This window comes from Brassica napus, chromosome A7 (assembly GCF_020379485.1).
Source record: "Brassica napus cultivar Da-Ae chromosome A7, Da-Ae, whole genome shotgun sequence".
In the NCBI taxonomy this organism is placed as follows: Eukaryota; Viridiplantae; Streptophyta; class Magnoliopsida; order Brassicales; family Brassicaceae; genus Brassica; species Brassica napus.
In genome coordinates, this window is record NC_063440.1 from 19,979,993 (window position 1) to 19,999,999 (window position 20,007).

General features: G+C 35.1%; 4 protein-coding genes and 1 pseudogene across 4 annotated transcripts; 2 read left to right on the forward strand and 3 right to left on the reverse strand.

Annotated features, from left to right (window-relative positions):
* Positions 1-602: 602 nt before the first annotated feature.
* LOC106356969 lies at positions 603-3,993 on the forward strand. The gene is made up of 2 exons (XM_048735775.1): positions 603-1,491; positions 3,071-3,993. Exons 1-2 carry the CDS (start codon positions 1,012-1,014, stop codon positions 3,842-3,844), a joined length of 1,254 nt encoding a protein of 417 aa, XP_048591732.1. The 5' UTR covers positions 603-1,011; the 3' UTR covers positions 3,845-3,993.
* LOC106353551 lies at positions 3,960-8,707 on the reverse strand (annotated as a pseudogene).
* Positions 8,708-8,938: 231 nt separating this feature from the next.
* On the reverse strand, positions 8,939-10,041 carry LOC106353553 (NADH dehydrogenase [ubiquinone] 1 beta subcomplex subunit 2-like). The gene is made up of 4 exons (XM_013793316.3): positions 9,836-10,041; positions 9,609-9,654; positions 9,440-9,490; positions 8,939-9,163 (listed from the first exon to the last, which is right to left on the reverse strand). Exons 1-3 carry the CDS (start codon positions 9,934-9,936, stop codon positions 9,440-9,442), a joined length of 198 nt encoding a protein of 65 aa, XP_013648770.1. The 5' UTR covers positions 9,937-10,041; the 3' UTR covers positions 8,939-9,163.
* Positions 10,042-10,530: 489 nt separating this feature from the next.
* LOC106353552 lies at positions 10,531-11,671 on the reverse strand. Its single transcript, XM_013793315.3, has 2 exons — positions 11,338-11,671; positions 10,531-11,086 (listed from the first exon to the last, which is right to left on the reverse strand). The coding sequence occupies exons 1-2, from the start codon at positions 11,448-11,450 to the stop codon at positions 10,882-10,884; spliced, it is 318 nt and encodes a 105-aa protein (XP_013648769.1). The 5' UTR covers positions 11,451-11,671; the 3' UTR covers positions 10,531-10,881.
* A 4,270-nt stretch (positions 11,672-15,941) lies between these two features.
* On the forward strand, positions 15,942-16,975 carry LOC106353550 (dehydrin ERD14). Its single transcript, XM_013793314.3, has 2 exons — positions 15,942-16,340; positions 16,473-16,975. Exons 1-2 carry the CDS (start codon positions 16,068-16,070, stop codon positions 16,782-16,784), a joined length of 585 nt encoding a protein of 194 aa, XP_013648768.1. The 5' UTR covers positions 15,942-16,067; the 3' UTR covers positions 16,785-16,975.
* The last annotated feature ends 3,032 nt before the right edge of the window (positions 16,976-20,007 follow it).

Here is a 20,007-nt window from a genome sequence, read left to right on the forward strand (position 1 = left end):
GTAAATTGTTTTTAATGAAATCACATTGTATAGAAATTTATATTTTGATCTAAGAAAATATAGATATAAAGAAAATATTTTATTAGTTCAAAATTATATTTTATGTTATTTAAAAATATTTTTTAAATGTAATATTACTATTTTGTGAACTTTCCTTTTTTATGAAATCATATTATATATACATATATTTTCGTTTTTCAATTATTTTTTTAACTTTATAAAAAATTTCCTTTTTATTATATGTGTATATTTTCTGAATTTTTTTAAATGGAAACTAAATAAAATAATAAATAATAGTATTTTAAATATAATTTAATTCATTAAGGGTATCAGTGTAATCAACCATCGTGAGAGTTAACGTGAGAGCGACACATAGGAAACTGACTTCTCAAATAATATTATAGAGATTGGAATACATAAGGCACAAACTATGGTATAAGTATAACTATTAACTTCGACGACTAAAATACTTTTCTTTTCCTCTTGTTAATTTAAAATAATACTTTTCTTGCTACACAAACAACCCAATTATGTACCCCACGCATCTTTCAAGACTAAACTCTTAACTGTATTATTTATAACATCTTTTAAGACTAATCCATCATTACGACAACATACCTTATAACGGTCGCACACACTCTAAAACGTCTAGTGAAGAGTCAATATACTCAAAATACGTTAGACGATGATCTGTGACTTGGGAAGACAATTATAACTTAAATCAAGTATTTAAAACATTCATTAAACATGTCATTTCCTTGTGTAACGTAATCAATACGTGTAGATTTACTTCATTATCATATTTATATGAGTAGAGATACTCATATAACATTAGAGGAAAGAAATAATTAAATATAAAATAGGAAAAAGGAAGAAAAAAAAAGAGCCAATCCCACGCTGAAAGTTGATTTCACCTTCCACCATAACAAACTATAACTCCTCTCTCCGAAGCAGTTCCACGTTTTGAATCGCGTGTTGCGATCACTTACACCGCCGCGAAGATCCGTCGTCATGTACGTCGCCAAGAGAGTCTCCGACGTAGATCACCGTCTCCTCCTTGTCCTCATAATCCCTTCTGTATCCCTCCTCTTCTTACTGTCTCTATCTACCCTCACTCTTGATCCTCTTCCTTCTCTCGCCCCTCTTCGTAACCTAATCCACACTAATACCCTAACCGCCACCACCGCAACCTCCGATCCACGGCGGGGGAAGAGGGATGAGTTGGTGAGTTCGAAGATGGCGGTGTGTTTGGTTGGAGGAGCGAGGCGGTTCGAGTTAACCGGACCGTCGATCATTGAGAAGATCCTTAGGGTTTATCCTAATGCTGATTTGTTTCTGAACAGTCCTCTCGATCATAACTCTTTCAAGCTGAGTTTGCTTAAGGACTCGCCGAGGCTCGCGTGGGTTCGTATCTTTGAGCCTAAACCGATCGTTGAGACTAAGTCGATGGTTCGAGTACTCACGCCCATGCATTCTCCCAATGGGATTAAGGTAAATTATCAAGTCTATTAGCTTTCTTTTCTTTACAAAATTGCTTGAATCTTGATTTATTGCATGCTATACTACATCAAATATTAAATTTCGGGAAAAAAGGATAAGAAAGTGGTCAAGAGGAGTCCGTGTAGTTGGAAGTTTCTTGATCCATACGTTACTCATGTGATGGAATTTTCTGTATTATGGATGTACTTGGTTTGGTATTTGGTGTTGTCAAGATTTTTAAGTAATATAGTATTTTCTGTATTATCAAATGATTTTTTAACTATTCTTCAAAAATAAGTTGTTTATGCGTTTTATTAGTTAACAGTAATATATTGTAAATTTCACAAAACGAATTTATAAAATTTACACTGGCTTAAAGTTATTGAAAATAATATTTTATAGAAAATAATATACTAAGAATCATGATTTAATATGTTTTGAATGTGTGAAAACCGAATAAATCTAATATCTGGAAATAGAATGTAACATTTTTAAAAAATGTTATTTCAAGAGGTATATAACTAATGACACTATGATATGGGTGGAATTAATTACTTATTGACAATACTTTTTTGGTATTACTTATTGACAATTCTTGTTTATAAGAACAAACATTTACGGGATAAATGCCTCTTTCTTGACTCGGTTTCTACAATGTCAGTATGTGAGGTTGAAATTGAGTTTTTATTTCTAGGTGATTGTCATTGACACGCAACTCGCATGGATTTTGACTTGTTTACTCCTATTAGTCCGAGACTGAAATTGATTCCATACCTTTTCTAGACACATTTTCACCATTAAGAAGATCTTGTGATTAGTTTGACAGCTTGTTATTTACATATTAGCCATGTTCTTTTGATAAACGCCGCGTCCAGCGTCGGCGGCTCCAAATACTCACTGCGTCTGCTTTGAATGAAAGAAATAAAATGACGTGGACAGTGATAACGAGATAAAAAATTGCCGCCGGAACAGGGAAAAGAGTCGCGGGCGTGATCGTAACTGCCGCTAGAATTTTAAGCGATCAATTGTGATCGGAAATCCGACGCTGCGTCTCTTTTAATTAACACGGCTCAGTGGTTTCTCTCAATCTTGCTTTTAGAAACAACAGAAATACAAAAGATTTTGGGGCCGCTGACGCTGGACGCAGCGTTTATCAAAAGAACAGAGCTATTGTACATTAGAAAATGAGTCTTCTGTTTTTGGTATTTCTTAATTTATGGTTATAGTTATTTATGGAATGGTTAAATGCGCAGCATGATGATGTTCATGAGTGGTGAACTGGCGTCATGATGTTTACGCGTGGTTCCAACCACGTATTAAGCACATGTGATCTAATTTTCAGTTAACATGTCTATATCGAATTTTGTTTTTTCTTGCATCATTTATTTTTCTTATCTAGTTATATTTACTTGATTCTGTGATTATACATTTTGAAAATTGGTTCTAGAATAAATATGTGATATATGCGTTAAAAGTTTAGGGAATTTTTTACTATGAAAAGTAATTAATCTTCACAAATTAGTATTTAGTAGTATATATTTTTATACTAATATTTTCTCATGTGTGTTTTTTTGCTTGGTCGCAATGACAGGGCTTATTACAGTACTTCAGTCTCGTAGAAGGCTGTATTACGATGATTAAGGCATACCAAACCGAGAATAACTTCACTTACGACTGGATAGTCCGAACCCGTGTTGACGGATACTGGTCCGACTCTCTCGACCCGGAATACTTCAAACCGGGTCAGTACCTAGTCCCACCTGGATCCTCTTACGGTGGCCTCAACGACCGCTTCGGCGTCGGCGATCTCAACACCTCCACGGTGGCTCTCTCTCGCCTCTCTCTCATCCCCGACCTTGACTCAGCCGGTAAAACTAATCTCAACTCCGAATCCGCCTTCAAGGCTCAGCTCACAACTCACCGTGTGCCTTACGTAACCAAACCTCTCCCCTTTTGCATCATGTCCGACCGAACCTACGAGTTCCCTCCGTCTAAGTACGGAGTTCCCGTCGCTGCGATCTCAAGCAGCGGACCGTTGAACGGTGCTAAGTGCCGGCCGTGTACGGTGGCGTGCAAGGGTTCGTGTGTGGCGGAAGTAATGGGAAAGCTGAGGAGAGGGTGGAGTTGGACGGAGTGGAAGCACGGGACGATGGAGCTGTGCGACGCACGTGGGGAGTGGGAGGAAGGTTGGGAGAAGGTGTTTGATGGAGTCGCCGGCGAGAAATTCGCATGTGCGAGGAAACGAGTCGGAGATTTGGATATGAGGAGATGTGTGGAAGAGTTTGAAGAGATGAGAGGGTTGGCTGTTAAGTGGGAAGCTCCCGCCTCTGAGCACATTTGTAAGTTGGGCTTAAGAACCAAATAGAACATATCAATTTTAGGTCCCAACTTAATCGGCTAACAAATTTTCCGATTTGTTTGTTTTAGTTGTTTTTTCTTATGGATTCTTTGGTTGGAAAAAATATTACAGGTTAGTTTTGATATTTGAAAAATTAAATCATGATGTTTTAGTAATATAAACTTTCCACAACAACCAAAATCAGCTCTAAGATAGTTTGAGCATTACATATATTCAAAGATAGAAACCAAACACAAGATGTGAAACAAAGCATGAGGTTTAGAGAAGGACAACAACAACATATATGGCACATTAATGGAATCGGCAGCAACAGTAGTTTTAGCACAACAAATTCCTCACCTTGTGGATGAAAACATCAACGACGTAGAACCAGAATCTCCTCCAAGGAGAGTCAAAAGAGAGAGATGAGAATATTCCAAGAAGTATGGTCACATAAGCTGCAAGAAAACTCCAATAGAAAGAAACCATGTCGATTTGGCTCTCATCATCATCCTTCACTCCATTGTCTGGTTCTTGAAAGGTACTTCCACCGCAGCTTCTGTTGGTTGGTTTTCCACAAAGAAGAGGATTACCTACAAAGCTTAGCGTATCAAAGGTGTTAAACTGTGATCCTTGGGGAATGACTCCTGATAAATGGTTGAACGAGACATTGAAGACCGCGAGGCCGCTCAGCTTTGTTAGTCCTTGTGGGATCAGGCCTTGTAACTTGTTGAAGGAGAGATCAAGGCTTTCTACATTCTTGAGACCTGAAAAGCTTTCTGGTATCAATCCTGATAAGTTGTTGTGAGAAACATTCAACACTTGTAGTTCCAGAAGACTTCCAAGCTCTGATGGGATATTACCGCTAAGCTCATTTTCGGAGATATCCAGTCCAAACAATAAATTGAGATTTTTACCTACATAAGCATCGTATCGGTGTTTCACTGCAAATTCAATTTTCATACCGATGGCTGAACTGTATGACATCTGAAACGGATGTAGCAGAATGCGAGATCTGAAATATATAGTATCTTGAAACTCGTTTACACCGAAGTCTTTTTGCGGAGAGAAACCAATGAACGATGTACCACCACCTATGAAAAGATTGCTGTAATCATCATCATATAAAGTATACTTTTTCCCAAAACCAAAGGATGTTTTTTTGAGGCATGAAGGTATGGATCCATTCAATCTATTGTTGGCAAGATCAAGAAGTTGGATGTTTCTTAGACCACACAACTGGCGAGAAATACTGCCTGTTAAGTTATTCCCCCGAAGAAGAAGAGTATGGATGTTTTGGGTGCTGGTGAACTGCGGAATATTTCCAGACAATCTGTTATTTCTCAGATCAAGTACATAGAGATTCTCCACCAACGTGTATGGAATTTGTCCTGATAAATGATTGTCTTGAAGGAATAAAAATGTTAGATCATTTGATTTGACACGCGGAGATATGTCCCCAGATAAAATGTTTGCAGATAGGTCCATGAGCAGAAGATAGGGCAAATAGAACAAAGTTGTTTGAAACCTGTAGCGCCACTAAGGATGGAAATTCGCCAATCCAGCTTGGAATAACACCTGTGAGATTGTTGTTTGAAATGTCAAGTAGCTGCAAGTATTTTGTGTTCCGCAAACCTTCTCCAATCTTCCCAGCAAACATATTGTTATCCATAGAAAGCTCCCATAAAACAGTAAAGTTGACAAATTCTGGAAACACTTCTCCGCTTAGTTTGTTATGTGACAGCTTCAAGTATTTCAAGAAATAACCATTCATAACAAAACTTCTTGGTAGCTCCCCATGGAAGTTGTTGTGAGATAAATCCAGAAATTCAATACTTTTGATGTTACCTAAAGAAGATGGCAGATTTCCTTGAAACCCATTATTAGATAGTTTCATATACACTAAATGAGGAAGTACCCATCCAATGTTCTCTGGAAATAGATGATTGAATTCATTCAATGACACGTCCATGAAAAGCAGTTTATGAGCAGAATTTGGTAGCTGAAAGCTAGTAAATGAATTATTTTGTAGAAGGAGAACTTCGAGTTTTGTATTGTTTGCCAATAGCCAAGTAGGAAAAGTTCCAGAAATTGTATTGTCAGAAAGATCAATGTGACTCAAATCCTTCTGGTATAGAAGAAAATGAGGAACCTTTACCAAGTTGCAAGATGGTAGGGAAATATGACTCAGTTGAAATTTTGGCCTCCAAGAACTTCCAGATTCTACTTTAAATGAGTTGGATCTTGAACTAAGTTTGAATAACCTCAACTCTGAGAGGTTGGCGAGCGAATCAAGTGGGAAGGAGCCTTCAAAGTTGTTATCAGACAATGATAAGTACTTGAGGGATTCAAGTTTACCGAGAGCAGATGGCACATTCCCATTTAATTGGTTTGATGAGAGATCAAGAACTTGAAGTCCAGTCAGCCTAGTTAAGCACAAAGGAAACTGACCTACTAGTTTGTTTCCACTGAGATCAAGATCTTGCATATTCTTCATTTCGCAAATCCCTACAATAATCAAATGCAAAAAAAAAATTATACAGATGACTAAACGGTAATTCACCACCATTTTAAATGGAGTAGCTTAGGATATGTCTAGTCTTGCCTTGCAATTCTATTGAGCCAGAAAATTTATTATCACTTAAATCCAGAGCTTCCAGTTTCTTCAGGGCAGATAACTCTGCCACATGACAAGCCAACACAAGGGTAAACAAATACCTTTACCTACGAATATATGATCTCAAGAATGACATAAACCACAAAAAATGTTATATGGACAGTAGTTTTGAGCTACCTCGTATTTTTTGAATGAATGTCAAAAAGTTACATTGAATGAGACCTACTGTACCTTGCATTGGTATGAAGCCATTAAGTTTGTTTTTACTCAGGTCTAGCAGTTCCAAGTTTGTCAAATCTTTAAATTCTGAAAGGGAGTCCAACATAAATAAAAATGTTACAAACTGGATGTAAGACACATAAAGCTAGACCAATAATGATAAAATTGAATAATTGAACAAAATATACATCACAACTAAGGCAAACTATATGAAATGGAAAACACACACCTTTAACTGGAAAAGGGCCACAGATGTAGCTGGACCTAAGAAACAGAGTTGTGAGTGATGTCAAAGCACTGAGAAAGGAAAATATGTTGTTGTCGAAATTATTTTCAGAGAGATCTAGGATCTTTAAGTTTCTTAATCTCCGTACACTTTTATAACCTGCAAAGTGCAAACAGAACCTCTTATTTTGGATAAATGCAATTGACAAACATTTGACAAACTTGCCTTGCAATTTTGATAGTTCAGAAAATTCGTTACGACTTAGATCCAAAGATTTCAGCTTGCTCAGGGCAGATAACTCTGCCAAAAAAGACAAGCTAACAGAAATGTAAGCACATTTAATTACCTACGAGCATCATGGTTTCTAAGATTACATTAACCACTAACACTATTATATGCAGTCATTAAATCCATGAGAAGTCTGAGTTACCTTGTACTGGTATAGAACCATTAAATCTGTTGCCACTCAGGTCCAGCAGTTCCAAGTTTGTCAGATCTTTAAGTTCTGAAACAAAATCCAACATATATAGTTATTTACTCAATCTAACAACAGAAATCTTATCAATAATAAGGTGATTCAGTTTATCCATTTAGTTACAAAGGGAAAAACATACCTTTAGCAGGAAGAGGGCCACCATAAAAGTTGTTATCCCCAAGAAAAAGAGTTTTGAGAGATATAGCAGAATTAAGAAAGGGAAAGATACTGTTATTGAATCTATTTCTAGAGAGATCCATAATCTCCAGCTTTCTTAATTTCCTTAGGGTTTTATAACCTGCAAACGAGACTCTTTTAAGAATTTAACAATGAAAAAATTCCGAGAATTTGTCCCTTGTCATCATTTTTGAGTTATTTTACAGAATTTGTCGTAATATAAAATACTTTCAAAATTTTGAAATAATGAAGTAACATATGGTCCATATAACAGTAAATACCTATGCATAACAAAATGATCAAACTAACCACAAGGAGAAATCTAGTAAATACCTTCAACATCATCAAATAAGCCACTGAACTGGTTGTAGTAGTAGTCGTTCCTGGATAAGTTCAGACTACGAATATCTTCAAAAGGATGCAGCAAAGAAAGATTTAGGAGAGAATTCTCTTTGAGGCTTAGTGTTCCAAAGGCAATCTCGGTCACTCGTTTGCTTGTACGATTGCACTTAACTCCCTCCCAACGGCAGCAATCGCTCTTTGTGTTGTAAGTCCAAGTAGGGAGAGCATAGTCGGAATACTCTTCAATAGTAATTGAAATTATGTATTTCTCGAGCTCCAACAAAGCCTTCCTTTCTTTTTCAACACAGCCGTTGTATCCATGTAGCTGACCCAACACTAATATCACCCATATCAAATATTTTCCCAAGAAAAACCTCCCCTTCATTTTTTTTAATGATTTGTGATTTTAATGCAAATGCTTCCACCGTTTATATAATAAATTCAACAAGACATGATTTGCATATTCAGAAAAGTCCAAGTCTCTATTAATCATTAATCAGAACACTCTAAAGTCGTATGACGTACGATAAGTGAGTGATTGCTGTATGATAAGATAAGTCAAAAGGTCTTTGTAGGGAACACTCATAATAGAGGTGTAACAAAGACTTTAGTTGAAATGTCTCCCATAAGGTAAGGAAATCAAGAAAAAAAAACATAATTCAAGAGATAGAGGAAATGGAGCGAATAAAGGTGAAGATCATGGCGGCAGCCATTTTGGCTACTGGCGAAGATTAATAAAAATGATTTTAACTGATACATAAGGTGGAACCATAGTGAGCCTAGACATGTTATCAGTCTTGTACTTTAATATTGCAACAAATGGTTGTGTCAAAGTGATCAAATTATCCCGGGACAATCGGTATGCATTTGACTATGTTCAAAAAAGATTTTTGCATGATTCAAAATCTCAGATTTATACACCGGTAATACAAACACCTACAAATAGACAGACAGACCATATGTCAATAGTTTGGATAACTTTAAATGTTGTTGAGTTTGGAACCATAGATACAATCTTAAAAACCCTTCGCAATCAAACACTTGCGAAATCCTGCACACCAAGAATTGAGCAATCGATTTTATTTGTTTGTAGACAGCAAAACAACAAATATCATCAGTAACACCAACCGAAGTAGCAGCTAAAAACGGGAACCAGCAAATCTTACAAAGGTGTGTACAAAAACAATATCAGGTCTTCTTCACATTTCTCTTTATTTCGACATATGAAGCTGAAAATAAAACAGAGAGGATCCATTTTCTCGTCATGATCTTCAAAAGGTTCAGTGATACCTAGCGTGAAAACCCAAAACCAGATTAGTCTCACGCAATTTGACCAATGTATATACAAAAGATTGTAACGAGGTTGCAGAGAGGTGAATTCGAGGGTAATATAGGACCATCATTGTATGGCTAACAACAAATTAACGTTGTGTCTCAATTAAAAGAAATTCAAAACATGTGCCACAAAAACTAATAACAAGCTTCAAGATAATGATCCTTTTTCAATATTCCGGTGATAACCAAAATGTTAATAAGAACTATCAAAAGCGTGATCACATTCATTACCTAGTGATGGTCTCCGTGGTCACCATGGCCATCCCAGGGGTGCCTCCATCCCTAGTAGTTGCCAAGTAACAAAGATCACACATTTAGCCACCACCATGGAGGGAGTAAGAAACGAAACAAATCAAATAAAAAAACTATATCCGTAACAAAGAGTGAGAGTGTTACTTACCATGACTACAGGACCGTCTTGCTTCGCTCTGTACAGAATCCAGAACCTTCAAAAAATATATCAAGATGATGAGCTTATGATGTGACTGGTTTCTTCAAATCATAATCAAATTCAAATCAACATCTACCTTATTGCCTCTCTAATCCTAAGTTTGACATTCACAAGCTGAAACACGAATAAACATGGATTCGATTCTTCGAAAAATCAATTAAAAGATAGAGATGTACCACATGACGCCGCACAAGCCCTTTCCGGCGACGGTGTGCCACGTCTTCGGAGTTTGCACGGTGACTCCCTTGTATGTTATTCCTCCTCCTCCGCCACCCATTTTTCTCAAATTCGCGACAGCAATTTCAACTCTTTTCTCCTAACTGAGATTTCGATGCAACCATGTAGCTCGTGACTTTTTTTTATTACATGTTATTTGTATAAGGCCTCAACTAAAACGAGGCCCAACTGAAAGAAAAGGCCCATATCTGCAGATTTCATTCGTTTTGCTAGTAATTAACAACTTTTTATTCATGAACTGAAAACTTATTATTTTCTTTATTTTATTTTTTGAATAACCGGGAGGTGATTAGTCCCCCAGGCCGCCGGGCGCAGCAGTTAATACCGAGAACATGGCCTAAACCCGTCTTCCTATTGGAAATCGAAATAGGGGCAGAGAAACTCCGAGCGCTAAATTATCTAACACACTATTAATATCACGATGTCCTTAGGCAATATATAAATGTATGAGTAATCCTCCACTTTTGAGTTAGTTTTTGGATGTGAATTAAGCCCATCACTGGTATATACTGTTCGTAAGAACTTATTATCTCCCACAATTCATTGTACCGGTTGATTGGTTATCAATTTTTGTTGTGTTTGTGGGTGGTAAAAGTTAGCGTTTTACAATATCACAACAAAAAAAAAAAGAACATTCTCTCAAAATCTAAAACTGTTGCTTTTGAATGTAGTGTATGCGGACTAACATGTCTTAATTTCAAAACCACCATATACAGGAGAATTAAAAAAAAAAACAATATTTTGAACCACTTTAGTTCCGAGTTAAGTAGCGCTCTGATTTGTCTAAGCTAAGCCCTGGAATAGCAGCACCCATCCATCACCTGGTTTCCAATATCAGGTCTATTCTTCAAAAGGACAGAAGCTACCAGAGACAAAAGTCTGACCTTAACTGTCTGTCTTCATCAGTATTCGTGCCACAGAGAAAAGAGTTGGTCATGGTTGTGTAAGAATATAAAAAGAGGTTTACACTTGCTGCTCCTTCCTTTTACATAGAGAGCGGAAGAAGCATCCTCCGCTTCTTATTCCTAGCTAGTCTCGCTTGCTTTAGAATTTTCATACAGAAGAGCAAAAGCAAGCCGACACAAACCAGGATGAATGCAAGTTGCAACCGCTTGAGGAACAAGGATACTGCTGAACACACCAGGAGTAGTAAGATCACCAGCTCCCAAATGACAAAGACCACATGGACCCTGGATCAAAAGCAAATGACACGATTGTCATAAATATCACAAGTAACATGTCACAATCCTACAGCAACAGAATCAAGATGGTAATAAACTCAAAACACAAGAAATGAATATGAACGTTTTATTCATTACCAAACATAATTACATGAAGCGTTTTATGAATCACATAATGTCTAGTTATTGTAATGAAACCCATTAACATCGTGTCGTGTTGGATGCAGATCTCAAATTTTTTGATTGTAATGTTTTCGAACCTGGAAGAAGAGAAATTGGAGGTGGAAGAGAAGAAAGAGACGGAGGCCCAATCATGCTTTGATCGAATCTGATATTCCCTGAGCTGCTCCGCTAGATTCGATCTCGTTATCATCGCTTCCTCGAAACCCTAAGAAGCGTCGGAGAGAACACAGGCAGAGAGAATCTGTCAAAACAACCTCTCTTCCGCCGAGTCTCTCACACTCTCCGTGTCAACAACAATCATCGGGTCGGGTTATAGATTGGATCCGTATTCATAGGCCCATGTTGTGTGTATTGGGCCTTTTGAAGGTACTCGTTAAGGATCTCTACCTATTAGCCCTTTTAGCGGTAAGCTGATATAGTCTCATTGGACTGAGTTAACATTGAAACTATGAAGAGGAAAGCTTTTTTCATCTGACGGTCGATTTTATTTAAAATTGAACGTTTTGAAATATTAGCAATGTATTGATCGAGTCCCATGTCCCCATCCATATAAAGTGAGTGATAAACATCGTTGAATATTTCTGATTTGACAACATTAAGGTTATTATCACGTCCACAAAACGCAGCCGGGTGACAAGCACAAATAGACAGAAAGACTAAAACAAACAAATGATGCAAAATAAAGCACTTAATCACTTCTTTTTTTTTTTTGCTACAAATTTATAAAATCGTTCGCAGTTCGCAATATATTCTCTTAAATATACTACCAGGTAAGTTTGTCTTCTCACGAAAATGTCGGCTACAAGATACCGTCTTGCTATCATCAAAAACATAACTCAAAGAACAAGGACAAAAGATGACGTAGAAAAGAATTGAAAAAAATTATTTTGTTTCAATTTACATGAAATTTTAAGATTTTAAAGTTAACTTTAACTTTATTGGAAACGGTTCAACTAATTAAATTTTACAGTTTTTTTTTATAATTGGTTAACTGATTTTAAAATTATATGTTTAAAATATATTTTTATGAAAAAATAATTTTCTTAATCTTTGTACATTAAGACAAAACATCAAGTATTATGAAACAGATGAAATATGTCTGTTACAATGTCGCGGTTCACAAAACGTCTAGCTTAAAATTTAAGACGAGAGATACAAATGATGCATCTATACTATTAAAAGGGAATCAGTTTTTAAAAATCTACTTATAAAAGGTTGTTGGACCCTTTCATTAGAATATTTATATAACCTTAATTAATCAACTCCACATAATATGTTTAATATTTGTGCCAAACTAAAAGATTCTGCCACCAGATTTTGTGCTTATTAACAGAAAATAATTATAATAGCATTTATTTTCAAATACAAGAAAGATAATGTTTAGATATAGTTTATATTGTCAGCTATGATGATCATTTATCCGCTCCACATAAAGGCTGATTTACAACATTTATTAACATATTATATGAACCAAATTTTTTTATATACATAATGTAAAACTTTTATGTAAAACATAATGTATAGAAACATGACAATACTTTAAAGTTTTTTTATTATATTCAAAATTTTATGCGTATACACAAAATATGTTTCTAAAAATCTAACATTTTATTTGAAATCTGAAACATTAACCAAAAATCGAATCTGAAACACAAAAGAATAATCGTGACACCGAAGACATATTTGAAACAGAAAAATATATTTAATATACACAATACATTTTAGATATTCAGGGTACCGGTTCAGATCTCTGTAGAATCTAAATCTTAACCGACACTGCGGGTCTGAAATATACCCAATAGATACTTTACCGTAGACTTGGATCTGAACTGATTCGGATCGGTTTTTATTCGAACCAAACAAAATGTTTGGACCTAAAAAAGAGTTACATAACAATATACATACAAAATTTTAAATAAATTAATTCATAAATCATATAATTTTATAAAATTCTATGTTTTGATATAATTTAATATTGTAACATAATAACATACAAAAATCATTAACATTATTAAACTTTTTATTGTAAGAAAACCCGCGCTTTTGAAGCGCGGGTCAAGATCTAGTTCCTGATTAACATCTGTCCTTTTTAATAATTTCGTTTGTCAAATACGTTGAAAATGACATCCATATTATCAACATATCTCATTATCTTTAGGGCATCTCCAACCCTACTCCATTTTCAACTCCAAACATCATTATGGAGTAAAATCTTTTCCAACCCCACTCCATTTTGGAGTTAAAAATGGAGTAATGGCTAGGGTTACTCCATTTATGGAGTAATCTTACTCATTACTCCATTTTGGAGTTGAACTTTTTTTATTTATAAAATGGTCCTTTAAATCTTTAATGTTTCTATTTTTTACTTAAATAATATTTAAAATGATACAATAACATGAAAATAGTATATTCCACAAAAGATTATTTAATAATTTTAAATAAATGCATAAAATAACAGAAAACATAAATAATTAAAATAAAAATAAAAATAACATAAAATAAGTAATTTAATAATCTGGAAAATCCGTTCCGGATCCGCTAAGGTCGGTGAAATATTGCCCAAACGGAGAAGTCTGAGAAAGAGCTTGTTGATCTTGTGATTCAGCATTTCGCTTTGATATTATTTGTATTTGTCAGACTTTTTTATATTGGTGAAAAACGAGGATTTCCTGGAATGCTTGGCAGTTTAGATTGCATGCACTGGAAGTGGAAGAATTGTCCTACCGGTTGGGCGGGACAATATGCGGGTCGTAGTGGATCACCAACTATAATTCTTGAAGCTGTCGCAGATTATGATCTTTGGATATGGCATGCATATTTCGGAATGCCAGGCACTAATAACGATATCAACGTGTTGGACTCTTCTTATCTTTTTTCCAATCTTGCTCAAGGTATTGCTCCTCCTGCTCATTATTTTATTCAAGACAAAGAATATTATATGGGTTACTATTTAGCGGATGGTATTTATCCAAAATGGTCGACCATAGTACAAACTATTCAAGAGCCAAGGAGTCCTAAAAACAAATATTTTGCAACGCAACAAGAAGCATGCAGGAAAGATGTTGAACGTGCATTTGGAGTTCTACAGTCGCGCTTTGCTATTGTCAAAGGACCTGTTCGTTTTTGGAAAAAAAAAATGTGTTACATGACATTATGACTACATGTATAATTTTACATAACATGATAATTGAAGATGAGCGTGAACTTGATGCACCAATTGAACTTGGAAGAGAAGCTCCACCTCCAGATATCGAAATTGCAGAAGATGAAAATGTCCGATTTCAAAATTTTCTTGCTCGATTTAGGAATATCAAAAATAAAGAAGCTCATTTATCAAAAATAAAGAAGCTCATTTTTCATTACGAAATGCATTAGTTGATCATTTGTGGGAAAAATATTCTAATGCTCATTGTTGAACCTATATATATGTTGTCTTTTTTAATGATTTCTTGTACTTTTTAATAATAAATATTTAATTCAAATGATTTATATTTTAATTATTATCGTAAACATAAAATAATTGGGGTTAATTGGTAAATTCTTATAAGTATAAGATTTTATTTGCAATTATTAATAAAATAAAAATGAAATTATTTAAGAAATATTATTTTTGGAGTAGAAAATGGAGTAATACATTGGAGTAAAACCTTACTCCATTTTGGTGTTGCACCATTTTGGAGTAAAAAATGGGGTAATACATTGGAGATGCTCTTAGAAATCCAAGTAACCATATATACTCTTTGTTTCTTCCTGATTTCAGTATCTACTATCTACACATGAAATGTAAGTTTAGTTTATACTACGAATGCAATAAAATATCATATACGTACGCGGAAAAAAATACTAACGTTCTCAAAAATATTTAATTGTTTTTTATCCAACAAGGTTCATGCAACGTGGCACCAGTCAATAAGTCAAGTGGACCGACATCACCGACACTATGTCTTTTACGCCAATCAGTACACGTTTTTGGGTCCTACGCAAGGACGAACTCCCATGTTATATTGACACGTGTCCACATTTTATTGCTTAGTATCACTTTTCTCTCTGCCTCTTTTTTTTTTTGTTAATCTACTTTCCTATTACCAACGTTCATCGTCCTATTTCTGGGATTTGCAATTTCATCCCTATGATGCGTTGATTCTATATCAAGAATACCCGAACTTTAAGAAATTGATATTAGATGTCTTTTCTTTTAATTCTCCTTTGCTAGTTCCAATGATTTTTTTTTTTTTTTTTTGAACACCCTAGTTCCAATGATTTTTAGATTCTTTAAGTTGTCTGAACCAGTTAGATTTCGATTTAGCTTTATTCAAAAATAAAATCTTATACTATTAAACTTTTATTCAGTAGTCCAAACCAGTCAGTTTTCAATTTAGTTTTTTATTTTATTTTTGCAACTCTATCCAATTACTTATCTCATCCAATATTTTATTTGTTAATTTTAATTATTTATCGAAGTTATTTAACATAGAATGGCCACCCACAACGTAGGTGGTACATTGAATTCGTCTAATACTACATTTAAAATCTTATCTATTTTATGTGACTGTTTTAATGTAATGACGAGAAGAAGAGGCCATAAAAAATGAAAAACAGAAGAGATGGTACCATTTTTTTTAATTTATCTATGATATATTTTAAAAATGATCGAGCGTGAACTCCGTGTCGGTCCTCCTCACACTATAAAATGCACTTTCACTCATCTCATTTCTCATCAGCTCTTTATCATTATCTCGAGTCTCATCAACTTTTGAATTTGACGCATACTTTGATCCGTGTTTCGATTTTCTTGTTCTAAACAACTATGGCGGAGGAAACCAAGAACGTTCATGAGCAGGAGGTGCCAAAGGTAGTAATGGAGGAATCATCTGCGGCGACGGGAGAGGTTACAGATCGTGGTATGTTCGACTTCTTGAAAAAGAAGAAGGAGGAAACAAAACCAGAAGAGACGATCAACTCAGAGTTCGAGCAGAAGGTTCAGGTTTCTGAGCCGGTCCCTGAGGTTAAACACGAGGAAGCGGAGAAGAAACCTAGTCTCCTTGAGAAGCTTCACCGAAGCGACAGCTCTTCTAGCTCCGTAAGTTTTATATTGAACATTCAGAACAATATAGAATATATATATATATATATACACGGTGTTAGATGTGATCTTTTGATGATATATATAACGTGACCTAAATATATAAATATATGGATTTGAACTCGGCAGTCAAGCGAAGAAGAAGGTGAAGATGGTGAGAAGAGGAAGAAGAAGAAAAAGGATAAGAAGAAGATTGCTACTGAAGGAGAGGTGCAAACAGAGGAGGCGAAGAAAGGGTTTATGGACAAGCTCAAGGAGAAGCTTCCAGGACACGGAAAGAAACCCGAAGATGACTCAGCCGTTGCGGCTGCACCGGTTGTTGCTCCTCCTGTGGAGGAAGCGCATCCGGCTGAGAAGAAGGGGATCTTGGAGAAGATTAAAGAGAAGCTTCCAGGATACCACTCAAAGACCGTTGAGGAGGAGAAGAAAGATGATCACTGAAAACATGAATACTAATGATGATGAGAGACATCTCGTGTTGTTTGTGATGGATGATTATCATCTTTTTCTTTTGTGCTGTTGAAGTTTGTTGGCTTCTTTATAGTTTATTTTGCAGTTTCCCTATTTTTCTCTTTGTTGTGTGTTTAGTGTATGGTTTCAAGGTATTTTGAAGTTATGAATTCCTTTTAGTTTTCTAGAGAATAAGATAATACTCTAATGTCCCTGTGTATATTATTCAACCATTGTTCCTAGACGGGTATGCATGACCCCAACTTGACTAGCGAGTTTTCTATAATCAATGATATACTTAAAGTTCATATTTATGAAGTTAGATGAGTTTTTTTTTTATAGAAGCAACATCGTTCGTCACTACCATGACTTCTAGTGATTGATTTTGTATTGTTGTAGACACATAAAGTGAGTGAATTAAGATATTTCTATAGATTTAACTTACATATGGTAATCTGCTAGCTTTAATAAGAACAAATGATATCACATCAATTGTCCACCATCTTTAGTTAATGTTCTCAGTAAGAGTATCATTTGGCAGTGTATAATTATAGAGACGGGAAATCTCTGGTGAATTGGCTTTGACCACTTGACCCTCATAAGTCAGTTGTGGTTCAAAAACTTCTCAAAATTTTGAATTGGGTTTTGATAACGGGTCAAAACCCAATAGGCCTAATTACTAAGGAATCAAGTAGAATAATGATAAAACTTACCGAGTTAGGACGTCTGCCCTATTCGTGCAAATCACGTAAAATTCAAAGGTGAAATGGAGATAGACAAAGCGAAGAGAAAGATTATAAAGTTAGCGATTGCCTTGAAAGGAAAATTTAAATGGAACTGACACAACCCCAATGATGAGGATAATATTTTTCCATTATTCATATAAATGTATAAATCTATACCCTATCCGTAGAACCGTAGGCACACATCAAAGACGTTGTGCACTATACATATCTACACAGTCACGGAAGACAGTGCCTTGCGAAGAGTTTCAGGGGCCTAAGGCAAATTTTAAAAATAAACTTATTTACAACTATAATGAAAACAATTTTGTAATATGATATATCGTTTTCACCAAATACACAAATCTAACCCTGTAAAAGAATAAGTTTATGTATATTAGTCTACTATGTGGAAAGAGTTTTTTAAAAATAAGCCTAAACCATTAGATTATAAATTTATTTTAAATTTTAGGGCCCTAAAAAAATTCATATTAATCGGGGGCCTAAGGCGAATGCCTTTTTCAATACACTGTAGGCACGCCTCTGACGGAAGATCATATCACCACACGATTGTATCCAACTGTTATTTTTCTTAATTAAAAAATATAGACTAAAATCAAATGCAATGCATGTATGTAACACTGGCAATTTTATTGTTTCACCTATCCGCCATAAAACAGCAGCTAGCTTCTTGGTTAATCTAATAACGCAAGAAAATCTACACCACAGTTTTGAACCATCTAAAACCAAATAAATGAAAAATCAACATAAAGAAGACAAATTTAGTATGAAGTTTGTCTACAACCCGGTCTCATTCTTCGTTTCATATTTAGAAATGTAGTGGAGAAAATATGAATAAAGTATAATGGTAAATCCATTTTGTGGTAATAATAACTTAAACATAAAAATAAGACTACAATATTCAAGAGTGTAAGAATATAAAAATAGCTATTTTAAGATTGAACATGGGATTTCTCCGTCCATTTATCAGGTTGAACACTATCGTCACATAAAACATGCCATTTTACACAGACACAAGTAACCACTTTCTATGAACATAGATTCCAACTTCAAGAAAACAAGACATCATGATAACATTGTGTGGGCTTCAAAAACATAAAAAGGTAGAGTAAATTCTCCTTTTCCATTACCACATTCCCCTATGATTTCAATCTACATGTACCTTTTTGAGTAATGGGTCCTCATTTTTCATGAATAGCTTACCTTTCCTAGATGATGTAAACTTCTCAGACGCCACCACTACTCCCAAACTAACCTCACACTGGTCAACGCCATTGAAATTAAAAAGATGCGAGTTTATTTACAAGCAAATGTGATGAACGTATCCAGTCTTATAAACCCACCAACAGATTAGAGTCTCAGCCAATGAAAGCTAAGAACTTCGTCGAGATCAACCAAATCAAAGGAGATTGGAATTGACAAGTGAAATTGACTTAATAAAATACTAAGATGTAGTGATCATACATAATAATTAAGGTTGAGTATATCCGAGATAATACCATTTTTCCTCAAACCTAGATCTTAGTGTTCATCAAGTCATCTTGATCAACACGAGCCAATGCCTTATCTTGAATACAACAAATCATGAGGGGTTTTACAAAGAAACCCTAACAGATCTCTGTTGGCAGTATGCCCACCTCCCCCTCACAAAACACAACGTAGATAATACACATATACATAGGTAGGGGAGGTGGACAGAATGCCAAAGATCTCTGTAAGAAACTCTTTTGTCAAACCCACATGATCAAAAAGCTTAAAGATCCAAACTCTTTTCACTCGTTCCTTTCTGTCGAATGTAATAAAGAGAGGTAGACAATAAGGAACAAGAAGGGTGTTCATATTATAGAAGAGGACAAAAAGAACTTAAAACCTACAGAGAACAACAGATGAGAGAAGCGAGACATGGAATGGTTGGAATATTTATGAGGTTATGAAAAGAGGCAGACGGGTTTCTCTTAATGATGGTGATGTACAGTTGTTGTTGTATATCAAGAAATTTATGAACCAAAAATTCAACATTTAAACCCAAAAAAATACTAGTAAGAAAGAAATATTTTTTATAAGAAAAAGACCGAAACCCTAGATTCTGTTGTCACAAAGCTACGGAGAAGATTAATAACACTCGTCTCGAAAACTGGAAACTTGTTGGGTTTAATCAAATGAGAAACTTAAAGATTCGGATTCGAAAAGACATAAGATCTAACAACTATTATGAACAGAAAAACAGTGAAGGAGAAAGATGGGATAAATGACGAATATATTATGAAAATAGAAGAAACTCAAGGGGGTTTTATCAAGGACGATTAAAATCTAATTAGCGAAATCACTTTGATAGTTTTCGAAAGATGAAATTCTAAGCGAGAAAACCGATAAACTTCTAGGGATTTTGTTTGAGGTTTTTCTCTTTTACTTTCTTCTGATTGTTTCTTTTTAGCAAATTCAACGGGGTTGTCTTTGATGCCTACTGCCTA

What these genes read in the sequence shown, in the direction of transcription:
- LOC106356969 (XM_048735775.1), top strand. Translation starts at nt 1,012, where the DNA reads ATGTACGTCGCCAAGAGAGTCTCCGACGTAGATCACCGTCTCCTCCTT. An exon ending in ATTCTCCCAATGGGATTAAG is followed by an intron (nt 1,492 to 3,070) that starts GTAAATTATCAA and finishes TCGCAATGACAG; the next exon opens with GGCTTATTACAGTACTTCAG.
- LOC106353553 (XM_013793316.3), bottom strand. Translation starts at nt 9,936, where the DNA reads ATGGGTGGCGGAGGAGGAGGAATAACATACAAGGGAGTCACCGTGCAA. An exon ending in GGCTTGTGCGGCGTCATGTG is followed by an intron (nt 9,655 to 9,835) that starts GTACATCTCTAT and finishes TATTTTTTGAAG; the next exon opens with GTTCTGGATTCTGTACAGAG. An exon ending in AAGACGGTCCTGTAGTCATG is followed by an intron (nt 9,491 to 9,608) that starts GTAAGTAACACT and finishes GGCAACTACTAG; the next exon opens with GGATGGAGGCACCCCTGGGA.
- LOC106353552 (XM_013793315.3), bottom strand. Translation starts at nt 11,450, where the DNA reads ATGATAACGAGATCGAATCTAGCGGAGCAGCTCAGGGAATATCAGATT. An exon ending in TCCAATTTCTCTTCTTCCAG is followed by an intron (nt 11,087 to 11,337) that starts GTTCGAAAACAT and finishes CTTTTGATCCAG; the next exon opens with GGTCCATGTGGTCTTTGTCA.
- LOC106353550 (XM_013793314.3), top strand. Translation starts at nt 16,068, where the DNA reads ATGGCGGAGGAAACCAAGAACGTTCATGAGCAGGAGGTGCCAAAGGTA. An exon ending in GCGACAGCTCTTCTAGCTCC is followed by an intron (nt 16,341 to 16,472) that starts GTAAGTTTTATA and finishes TGAACTCGGCAG; the next exon opens with TCAAGCGAAGAAGAAGGTGA.